Source organism: Halyomorpha halys, unplaced genomic scaffold (assembly GCF_000696795.3).
Source record: "Halyomorpha halys isolate HHAL.00 unplaced genomic scaffold, Hhal_1.1 Scaffold52.1, whole genome shotgun sequence".
NCBI classification, from domain to species: Eukaryota; Metazoa; Arthropoda; class Insecta; order Hemiptera; family Pentatomidae; genus Halyomorpha; species Halyomorpha halys.
In genome coordinates this window covers 217394-229719 of record NW_027104988.1, presented here as the reverse complement: position 1 = coordinate 229719, position 12326 = coordinate 217394, and the positions used below count along the sequence as shown (strand labels likewise).

Here is a 12326-nt window from a genome sequence, read left to right as displayed (position 1 = left end):
TCACGAAGTTATTATAAACAATGAAACTTGGTTAGTTTGCTTTTTGGATAAACAAAACAAATGAATATTAAAATGATACATAAAATAAAACATATTAAAACCATTTATACATCAAAATATACTATTTACTAAAAAAGAGCATATTACAATATATATATATACATACAGAATAGAATATAGTGCAGCATCAGGAACTAATCTAGCATCTAGGTAGATCCTGTTCAGTGCCATCTAATAAAAAGAAATTGAGATCTCTGTAGTTGCATCTGAATTTCATTTCCTGTTTTAACAGCTGTTGACACATAGAGTTGAGGGATTAATACCCTATATTTGGTTATAAGGTTGCAATGGTTTCAGTAAAAACATTTAGAAAATTTAAAAGTATTATCTTAGTCATTATATTTCTCATTCAATCTTACTATTTCACTCTCTTTACTCTATACATAAATAAGTATAATTAATATAGCATATGTAGACAAGTATATAGTAACACATAAAATCTAGGAGATGATGGTTCAATAGAAACAAAAGTAAAGCCCTGAGTAACAAAATAATTTCTTATTGTCTGGAGGCATTCTAGCACAATTTAGGGCTGAATAAAAGCCTAAAGGAGTCGTACATACAACACAGATTGAAACATCTGCTCACAAGAACAATAACTATATATTTAATGGTTGTTTTATTTCAAACAGGACCCACCACCCATCATCTCTTAGACCTTACTGATGGTCATAATGGGTAAGCCCTAATTCCTGTGCTCATAGGTGAGCATCTGGGAATAGGAAGAATATGAAAAGATTGAGAGTAACAACACATTGTAAACAGCCATTTTAGTCTTTCTTGTGAAAATGGTCATATGCTGCCAATGGATATAAAGAATATAAGTAATCTACAATATAATGCAGATTTAAAATCATGAAACATTTACGACATGCCACAATCTCTCAAGAGGTCATAATACAATAATATTGGATGGGAATCCTTTTGAAAGGACAGAAACAAGTGATAATCAGAGGTTTGTAGGTCTAGAGAGTATGGTGGATGCAACAGAATTTCCTAAGCAAGCTATGCCAGGTCCCAAAAGCAGTAAGGGGCTGAGCATTATCATGAAATAATGAGGTATCCTTCTTACTGAACATCAATGGCATCTTTCCATGGAGTCTTGCCTTTAAATTATCCAATTTTTGATAGTAACTCTCCAAATTTACCTATTTGTTTGCTTTAAAAAGCTCTAAATGTTTTTGTTCTTGAATTCATTTAGACTTAACTTTGGTTTTGTAGTGGAGAGGGTATGTTTTCTGGTTGATGAATATGCCCTTTTTCTTATGATATTTGTTTTGGTAATCCATTTTTTATCCTCAGTAATCATTACGTTCAAGAAGGGTTTGATTTTTTCTGTGTGAGCAGAGATGTGCACATGATTCGATCATACAAATTCTTTTCACATATGAATATAACATAACCTGTGACACCCATCTGGGTTATTTCCACATCGATCCTAGTTTCTGAATATAGCCTGAAATGGTTTGTTGAGCTGAATCAAATCTTTCCACAATCCCTGATGTTTTGGCAAATTTGTTATTTTGGCAAAATCGTAGTTAATCTGGTCGCCCAGAGCATGGCTTATCAGAAAGGTTAAAATCATGAATTATAATTTATATTGCTTATAAATGAATATATTATGTACATGGATGAAAAGTAGCTAAGGTTTTTAACCAAAGGAGTTATTTTACATGTATAGCTTGGGTTATCTTTATATAATTACTGAATGAGGTCATTTAAATATTTTTATATATGTTTTAATACACACTTGATTTTGAATTTTTATGGGTGTTAAACCACATTAAAGACAATTGAAAAAAATGTATATTTCAAAATCATTATAGAGGCTACAAATATTTTTATTTTTTAAATTATATTGAAGTTAAATTCAAACTAAACTCAAAATATTCTGTTTTTATAAAAACCAATAATAAGAATTTATATATGCACTAAATTATTAAAAATAATTAACTAAATAATTCTGAAAATAAAACAACTAAATTTAAGTATCTAAGAAAGTCTGCCTTAGGGTTCTTTATACCAAGAGTTCTTACTTTATTCACAAAACTCCAAATATCATTTGACAACAAAACAGGATGCTGAAGAGCTGGGAAGTGACCTCCTTCTTCAAGGTAGTTGACTGACACTAAGCTAGAGTAAGTATTTTCTAGTGCGAAATAAGGGACGAATGCTATTTCATTTCTGAACCATACACAACCTGTTGGAACTGTCAGAACTTTCCTAAAATCATATAGCTAAGTACATAGATTGAAAATTTATTGTGATATTTCAATGTAATAAATTATAAAATAATATTCTATCCATTACTTTATTGATCTATGAACCCAATGAAAAAAAAAATTTGTTGATAACAGCAAGGAAATTTACTAAGATAAAATTTAAGGGTTAGTCACAAAATGAACTTATCAATCTAAACTTACATCAATCCTAAATTTTTTATCCCCTCGCAGTTAACCATTCGGAATGTATCTCGATACAACCGCATGGACGGTGTGATACTTTTTGTTAGCCAATACATCATGATGATGTCAAGCAGTTCATTTTTATCAAATGAATCCAGACCACCATCAGAACAATTTTTCAGATTATAGTTTGACCAAGATGCTATTCTATCAAGAATAACTGCGGCTAGAGCAGCTGGTGAATCTGTCAATCCAATCCCTGTAAAAATAAACTCCTACAATTTTATATAGAGCTTCTTGAAACTTTCATCTAAGCAAAACATAATAATTATTATTTCAGAATAAACCATATTAATAAAATTTAATAATTATCAATACAATATATCTTTATATTAGTTGGGGATGAGAGATGATTGATAATAAATCGAAGGAAAAAAATCTAAAAAATGTACCTTTTTATAATAAAAATCACTCAAGGAGGCTGTAAATTAAATAGAATGAAAAAAAAATGTCATTGTTTAAAAGATAATTTTTCATACCCTCCTTTATCTCTTCAATTGATGAGAGAATACAATTTTCACAGGTGATATACTTCAATCTGGCTTGAAATAATTAATAATTAGATTTATTGGACCTTATGTACAATCATTAAGCCATGAGTTTGGCTCAATCGGTAAATAAAAAAATCTATTGGTATATGGATCATTCTCCCAAAATGGCAGAATTTCTAACGAACTTTATTTTTTTTTTTTATATATAAAAAAGAATTTTTACCTATATTTTCAGTTCCATATTTTTTATTGTAGGAAGTAGCTTTCTTGGCTGTCATCCAGAACATATTCTCACATTGAATTGCATTGAATATATTGCACAATAATCTTCCAAATTCCATATTTTGGCTAAATGGAAGTTAGAGATATCCAAAAAGATTTTGGAACACATGCATTTGGAACACCCCACAGTTATTCCTCTCCCAAAAAAGTAGAATACATCACTTTGTTGCGTGTGCCCTGGAAGGGTCTTTCAACCCCAGAGTTGATCCATATTTGCCACAGCCTGACTTAAATCTAGGATGGGAGGACAGGAGAAGAGTGGCTTTCTCATTGAGCTATTTTGATCCTTACTATTCAGTTAAAACTACACATAAAATACTAATAATGATGCAAGGGCTAACACAGACAATCCTTGCCTAAAAACCTCCCTCCACTGCATTCTAATAAAAATTGAATCTTCCATGCCACACCAAACACAATCTTGTTGTAGGAAGTCGTTTTCATTTTTGATTAGTATTTAAAATGTTTATTAGTAACCTAAATACTTTATAAATATAATTATAGATAAAACAACACAGTTGATGGCAACACTGCTGCTGAAAGAAGTCATGAAAAAAGTAATTTTGGAACATAGAAATAATTTTTATCAATGAATTTCCAGTTAAATTAATTTTTAAAAAATGTCATAAATTCTTGATTACTCAAATTTCAAGAAATGGGCAATGCATTTGAATAATATCTAGTAATAGCCCAAATAAATAAATAGTAATAATAAAATTAATTAATCAATGATACATCACTGTAAACAAAGAAGACATGGAATAATTTTTTTAAAAATAAAATAAAAGTATCTCTATGTTACTTAATATTAGGTATCTGATTGGAAGAAGGTACATATATTTATAAATTTAAGTAAGAAGAAAATTGTAATTGATAAACTTGTTTTCAGTTTTTCATCTAAAACAATTCAATTTAAAGAAATGCATAATCAGAAATAAATTAACGGACACTAAATTCTTCATCGAGAAGTACTTGAGTTCTAGATTTTAAAAATTCCTACAATAATAAGTGAGATTTTTTTTCTTGTCAAAAAAGATTTTCTCAATGCTTTTCTAAAAATAGATGCCATATTTTTTTTGGCGTCCAAATATCCATTAAATAAATTATTCCATACATTACACTCCAGTAATACATAACTTGCTGAATGGTTCCCTTTAATTAACATCTTGGTTGAATTATATTTATATGAAAGTTGCAAACAATGAGAATGTCAGTCTGTGAGTTATTTTATTATTTTCTAGTCTTTTCCTTCCTACCTCAAGAGATAACATGAGGCTGTTTCTCTGTAACTGTATATGAGGTATTTTTAGGGTTTTTGAGGACTGAGAATTATTAGAATTGGAGAGCTTACTTATGTTTTTGAACATAAAAGGTATTCTTCAATTTAATGACTATTCCTTATTCCAGTCCAAGTTTGTTTATATTTGCTATCACTGTGGTCTCTCTGTTGGAATTAAATTCCTGAAAAGGAGCTTTATTATATGCCTCTTTGTGATGAAGTTTGTCGGTTTGTATATTTATCTTCTAATATGAAGTGTCTCATAATCCATCTGTAATTTTTACATGGCCATTACCATTTTAACTTTCTTTAAGCACTGTAATATCAGGTGGCTTGTCACAGAAATGAAAAGTTCAGTATATACCACAGATACAAATGTTTTCATATTTTAGAACTGATGATCATATATAAAATAATTGGAATAGTAAAGGTTAGAAAAATATGGAGAATTCTGAAGAACAGAGAATTCTGTGAACTGGGGACACTTGGACAGAATCATGTGGAATCAGTCCACATGGGCCAATAAGAAATCCTAATAAAAAAAAAGAAAAGTTTTTTGTAAAATTAGAAGAGGCCCAAGAACTGACACTGAATCAAATGGACAAATTGAATGGGAATACTTAATGATTTTAAATACTGGCCAAGATTAAATTTTATTTTTATATTTAAAAGATTCTAACAGAATTCTAAATATATCCTCAAAATTTGACTGTAATTGGGTTTTTATAAACTAGCTGAAGTAAAAATAAGAGAGAAAAAAACATGGTACTGTAATACGAAGAGTTAACATATTTAAAGAAGTAGACTTTAGGCAAGTTTCATCAGAATGTTAGAACCGTTTTACCACAAGTTTATTGAAAAACACATCTTTTGAAACATAAAGCTTTGTTGAGAATTGGATCTTTTAAATTTAATCTGATGTTTTAACTAGTTTAATTTGGAAAATGGAAGCTCAAGAGTAAGATTGTTTTTTTAAAAAGGCAATATTGATTTCTGCAATATCTAATTAATTATTTATTACCTGAAAAATTTATAAAAAAATAATTGAATACATATGAACTCACCAAAAGTGTCTGGACTATTAGAAATGAAATTAATTATGGAAAGTTCTTCAAAAGGTTTCCATGAAACATCTTTGTAATTTTTCAGCCAATGTTTTTCAACCACTAATGAAGGAACTACAAACGCTATTACCCAAGCCAATATTGAACTCAAAGATGCTGCCAAGCATATGTTTGAATGGTAACCTAAAACCCTACAATATTACAATTAATAATTAAATTATTATACTACCAATTAACCATATAAATCTCCTCTTTAAATGCATAGTAAAATTACTTTTGTAGAATTTTATGTAGAATAATATTCTACCTAATACAAAAATATATATGTTTAATATTATATTATGTTTACTAGGCATATTTGCTTGTTATTTATTTATCTACAGTTACACAAATCTTAATAAATAATTTTAAAAAAAGTTTTGTAAAAGATAAAAGAACATCATATCAGCAAAACAAACAATGCTTTGTCAAATAAAGCTAATGAAAATAAAACATTTAAGATGAATGAATTATGGATCACTGAAGACATATTTTATTTACAATAATTACATGACTACTTCTACATTCGATAAAAAAATTGTTTAACTATATGTTATAAATTTTTCCACTAAACAAAAAGTTTAAACCCAGGTGTCTTACCCTGGCAGTTTCAAACTGATTAACAGTCAAAATTTTCAAGTTAATCTTTAATGCTTGTTCTGTTCTGGACACGTGCTCCATATCACTAATGCAGTATTTTTCACCAAGAGGTTTATTACTTATATATAATGCCATTTTTAGTGAGCATTTTATTCACCCAATTCATTTATGTATTTACTGTTAGTATTTCGTTGGTTTACAAATGAAATACACAAAGTTGATAATTGAAAATAAAATTAATATATTTCTTTTAAATAATAATTTATGAATTAAATATTAATTTTAGATAAATTTAGTAATCAGTAATCCTGTTATAATTATTCTAAGATGCTATTTATCTGGAATTACAAGATTTGTATGACATCTAGATAAATCAGAAGCCTAATATTTAAAATAGTCCTAAAGTATTTCTAAAGTAGCCTTCAATCCAACTTTTATTTTATTGAAAGAAGGTTATTTTATTAAAGTCAAAGACAGTACTAGTCATATTATTAGGCCCTCATTTATAACTAAGATTATGCCCAATGAGTGTGTTTTTGAGGGGATGGAAAAATTGGAGGTGCTAAATAGGAAATGCTAGTTTACACTGTTTGTAAACATAAGCACTTTCACCTAATATTTGATATCGCATATATTTTGCTGCTTTTTGATAATTTATTAATCATTAAATGAAATATAATGTTTTTTGTATGTGTGCTACTATCTAGGTTTATCAAATACCAATACTTTTAGATCTCATAAAAATTAAGAAGAGCAAGTAATTTGTTCTGTTTTTTCAGGGCCTGTTTTCAAATAAATCTGTTGTTGGACTGCTCCAACTTATTTGTTAAGTGGAGTGTTGGTTACTACTTCATTAATGAGCCCACAATGTAAAGGCATATGGAGGAAAATTATGGATAACTATTTTTAAATTATACATGTTTTAAATATTTCTTGTTGCCGAATAATTAATTCTTATTACTCTTTAATAGACATATTTTTTCCTCACTATAGCAGCTTTCTTGTGTAATACTCTGAGTTTATTTCAAAAATTAGTTAATGATTAAACTAAATAAGGGTAATCAGGATTGGCCCGGAACTCATTATTAGAAAGTAATTCATCATAGCATGGTGATAAATCATTTTTAAAGAGGCAGTCACCTATTTATTAGAATCCTCAAGTATCCTACTTACAAATCCTCTTCAACTCAATGCCTGCTCAAATCAACTGACAAATTTTTAATACCATTCAATAGTGATTCGTACATATTTAATTAAATTATCAATTCCACAATAGAATTAAAGGAGGAAATCTATACCGTTTTTTAAATAAATGAGTGATAAAAAACAATACTATAAGAATTTAAATCACTTAACACCATAAGAGGTTTTGTTACCTGTTGGCCATAATTTGGCAGATTACTTGTTTTTGAAACTATTGTGTATAGCTTTTATGCATCAATTAAAAATTTATAAAATAAAATCATATCTCCTCATTTCATAAAGGACTTATGTTAAACTTAGAAAAAAATAAATTGTGTATTATGACTTCTATAGTAAAGATTATTGGATGAATCACATTGAATGAAGATAAACTTATTATTTTCAAGAACACTATTTCTTCTTTTAAACAAAAAAAAAAATTAAAAGAGTTTAAGTCATAAAATAGTTTATGTCCCAGTTATTACAACTTAATAATACTCTTACTTTCCTAATTATTTGACAATTATTGGGGCTTACCATTCTGAAAATAAAACAGCTTGGGAATGACCAATTAATGCACCTGAATCTGATGCATGGATGTAGTAATTTTCAAGACCTAATCTGAACATGAGACGATGATATATTGTACCAATTTGGACAGAATTAAGACCTGATATCGGTGAGGCCTCTGAAAAACCATTACCTGGTGTCGAAGGAGCTATTACTTCAAATAAAAAATCATAAGATGCCTGTGGTGTAGTCAACAGTGGTATCAGTTTATACAGTGCTATTACAGAGCCAGGCCAACCATGAATCAACAGTAGCGGTATAATTTTTTTACCTGAGCCAAAAAAAGTTCCTTAGTTTTGTATTTATAAGTAAAATAACCTTTAAAATATTGAGATGCAAATAACATAAATTAAAACAGAATAGGTTAAGAAAATATGATTACACATGAGATAAATAAAATAGAAAAGATTAACTTGCAAAGTGTAGTTGAAAAGAATTTAATTTTTTTACATTTTTCGTATCATAATAATAGATCTATTCACTATATCATTATATTTAATTACCTTTTATATTTTCAAACAGAATTTGATTTCTTCATAATTAGATGTTCTGTTCCAATCAATATCAATATTGAAAAAAATATATTTATGAAATTAAACAGCCAAACAATATTCATTGATAATATGAAAAACCTTCAAATAGTTATTTTATTAAACTTATACTATATAAAATAATTGAGGATTCTTAGCATTTTAGTTTGATTAAAGTATTTTTTAGAAACATTTCAACTCAAAATTTAATTTTCAAGAAAAATTATTCCTTTAATAAGAGCATTTATGGGACAATGTGAAAAAGGTTTTATTATGCTAGATATGTGCTGTTAGGATAGCTATCATCTCAAGTAATTTGAAGTAAATCCATCCTATTTACTCGTACTTCAAATTACCATTGATGGCAGTTCTCCCAGCATAGCTGATAAAACATAAATCTTCATTTATTCTCATGTTCTAAATATGTACTTACTCTGACTTAATTTATTTTCCTTTTACATAAATCCTTTGATTTGAGAAATCATCATCTATGCCATTTATGTTCAATCAAAAGAAAATTATTTAATCGTGTAGTTAGATAAAAAATTAACTGTTGAACACCTCACATTAATTGTAACATACCTTTTGCTAGAGTCTTATTTGGTTTCACATGAATGTAATGTATATTGAGCCCAGCAATTTGTGTAGTAAATTGAGGAAATTGATTGAGATAAGACTCTCTTTTTTTCCAGTTGTATTCTGTTTTCCAATATTCCAAAAATTTTTTCAAATATTCAGAATTGATTCCATAAGAAAAACCAACACCCGATATTGAAGGTGATAATTCTCTTGTTGTTAATAATTTTTCTTTGAGGTTGATCAAATCCTATAAATTTAAATTTCAGTAATAATAATATTTGAATGTAACTATTATATATATAATATGTAATATTTATTATAACAGATTTACTTACTGATAGTGGAATATCTATTTTGAATGGTCTAATACGATAATCATCATATGGACCAGTTTCTTCGCTAAAGTGTTTAAATTCAATTTCAGGCAAAGGAGATTCTCCTAATTTCCATTTGAAGAATACAAATATGAAAAAACTGAAGAATACAAAAACTGAAGGTAGTAATTTGTTTGTAAAACTAATGCACATTTCTGCAAAAGATTCAATTACATTATTTAACTTTAAGCCTGTCTAAAATTAATAATAAGAAATTTAGACATTTTGTGAATGGATCATTCATTATTAAATTTCACAAACTCCCTTAATCCAATCTGTTCATAATCAGGTTCAGTAACTTAAGATTTCGTCATTTTTTTCAGATCAATATTATAAAAAACAAATTTCTAAAAAAACTCAGATTCAAAATTTTTCACTATCCTGATATTTCCCTTTGCTGTATATTCCATATAAAAGGAAAACATATTGGATCTGTTGAGTACTTGGTAAAATACTTCCAACAACTGAACCTTTTTACTCTTTAAGATGTTATCAAAATTAGAGTTTAGCAGAATTTAGAATTTAGAAGAATAAGTACAACAACTTATAACTGTAATAAAAGATATTAAGAAGTTATGAAAACAAATAAAATATGAGAAATCTAATTAATTTCTTAAAAATTTTTATCACTAATCTTACTTAACTTATGTGTAAAAAAGACATTAACAAACTAAAGAAAACATTTTAAAAAGGGTTATTAACTCTTTTAGTGCGGGGCTAAAAAGAGATGCCTATGGGAAGATGACCGGGTGAATTTCATGATTCTACTAGGATTTGGTAAAAGGTTCAAAAAACCATACAAAAAAATAATATTTACATAATATAAAAAATAGTGTATTAAGGGCGAAATAAAAAATAAAACAATGACATAATTTTGTCTCTTTTCGCCAGTGATATATCATCAAAACGTTTGCATTAATTCAGAAACAATTTATATTAATAGTACTTGACCTTTTTCAATAGCACTTACTTTACCCAAGAGGGCTTATCCTCCATTTTCAGTACTAGAAATTGTAAAATTTTTTTACAATATTATTCTTGCCAATACATCCATATTTTTTCATAATAGATGATAAATTAGTTAAAACAATAGAACAGTTCCCCCTTTGCCACCGTAAGCATATAGACAAAAAATTAGATTTTAACTAATTTATGCTTATGAACAGCAGAAGTCTTGTTGCCAGCATCTTTATTTAACATCAAACAGATTACTTAAAAAACTTGAAAAATATATTAAAAAAATATGATGATAATTTTTGTTATTCGACTTGATTGTCGAGTAAGCCAAGTTTAATTTCTTGCTAAAAACTAAATTTTTTTGTAAATTTATTAAAATTATAATTGCTTATTATAAATGTAATATTTAACTATAGACTAAACACTTAAATGAATAAAAGATTCACTTTTTCACAAGAAAAAAATTTTGACATACTCTGCACTGTAATTCTGAACTCTTCATATAACTTAACCTCTTAGTTTAATATGCTTCTCAATCATTAAATTGTTTTAAAAATTCCTTTATTGATTGTAAGAAGTAAATTAGCAACATAACTTAAGTAAACAAAATAATTTAATTATAATATACTTTGAATACTGTCAACAGTTGATTGGAAGAAATAATGGAATAAAAAGAGACTCACCTTCATTAAAAACTATAACAAATTCAACTTACACAAACTTTAACCTCAAGCAAGAGATGAAACTATGATTGCTCTAATACAGTGAATAAGTTTTTGTTTACAATTGAAATAGATAATCTTATACATTACTAAGCCTGTTGATAACAATTGAAAACAAGTTCAAGGAAAATTAGTGTGATGTTGATATTTTTACTTAAGATTAAAGAGCTTTTTCAAGAAATAAATATGAAAATCCCAAAAATAAAAATGTTAGTTAAATTAGTTTTAACTAATTTATCATCTATAATGAAAATATATATCTACCAGTAGAATAATACTGTAAATAATTTTTATAATTCTTAGTGGTGAACATGGAAGAGAAGTCACCAAAATGTAAAGGTGTTGACGAAGTATTATATTTTAACTTGTAAATTATTATGCAAAATGGAAGTCTCACTGCTATAAACATCAAGTTAATAACTTTTTCAAAAATATTTGCTGAAGTATGTTAATGTCCATCTTACCTCTAACAAAACTGGTAATGAACATTTCTAAAAGATTAAGTTAATTTTTTATATTTTATTGGTTCTCATAACTTTATAATATCTTTTACTAAAACTATAAGTTGTTGTACCCCGTTTCCATTGTATCTTAAAGGGTACATAGGTTAAGTTGTTCAAATTACTTGACTTGAGTAGTACTCCAATTCTTATCTTTTATGGTCTAATATACTCAGTTTTCCACACAGCAAACAACTACTGCATTCTGTAATAGTTCAATGGTAGAATGTAATACCATATGAATGTAATAATTATATTGGATATAAAATACTTTTTTCATCTCCTAGGTGCCAAGAGATAAAAACGAAGTATGTATTTATTTGTTTTATTTATATTTATTACTTTATTTTTTTATTTTACTCCCCCTTCCTCATCATTTGTGGGATATGGGGTTCGACAGCAGTGGGGTAGTGTGCTAGGATTACGCATGCTATCAATAATTATCAATTTTATTTTACCTTTGGAAATTTTAATTTTTTATTTACTTATTGGGGTTCAACCATGGTGCAGCCTAGCGCTTCGGTGAGTGCCTTATAGATGGGGCTGCGCCTTATCCACCTGAATCTGTTGGGGTGCCTCCTCCAGCACACAGCCTGGTCCAGCCCTTCTGGTCTCAGCTGTACTTTATTGAT

General features: G+C 27.8%; 2 protein-coding genes across 4 annotated transcripts in view; both read right to left on the bottom strand.

The window, feature by feature from the left end:
• LOC106691945 (juvenile hormone epoxide hydrolase 2) overlaps positions 1–292 on the bottom strand; it is a 19137-nt gene extending 18845 nt beyond the window's left edge. The window contains exon 1 of the mRNA XM_067046998.1: positions 167–292. Coding sequence (XP_066903099.1) covers positions 167–188 — 22 coding nt within the window. The 5' untranslated portion in view covers positions 189–292. The remainder of the gene's footprint in view (positions 1–166) is intronic.
• Positions 1–11366, bottom strand: part of LOC106691961 (juvenile hormone epoxide hydrolase 1) — a 17114-nt gene extending 5748 nt beyond the window's left edge. Inside the window, exons 1-7 of one of the 3 annotated variants that reach the window (XM_067047019.1) lie at positions 11156–11365; positions 9477–9670; positions 9145–9388; positions 8000–8303; positions 5642–5832; positions 2484–2724; positions 2097–2283 (exon numbers count right to left, since the gene is read on the bottom strand). In XM_067047019.1, coding sequence (XP_066903120.1) covers positions 2097–2283; positions 2484–2724; positions 5642–5832; positions 8000–8303; positions 9145–9388; positions 9477–9668 — 1359 coding nt within the window. In that variant the 5' untranslated portion in view covers positions 9669–9670; positions 11156–11365. Of the gene's footprint in view, positions 1–236; positions 293–314; positions 2284–2483; positions 2725–5641; positions 5833–7999; positions 8304–9144; positions 9389–9476; positions 9671–11155 lie in introns of those variants that run through there. The other 2 variants (XM_067047021.1, XM_067047015.1) reach the window with 2 other exon arrangements.
• Between the last annotated feature and the right edge of the window lie 960 nt (positions 11367–12326).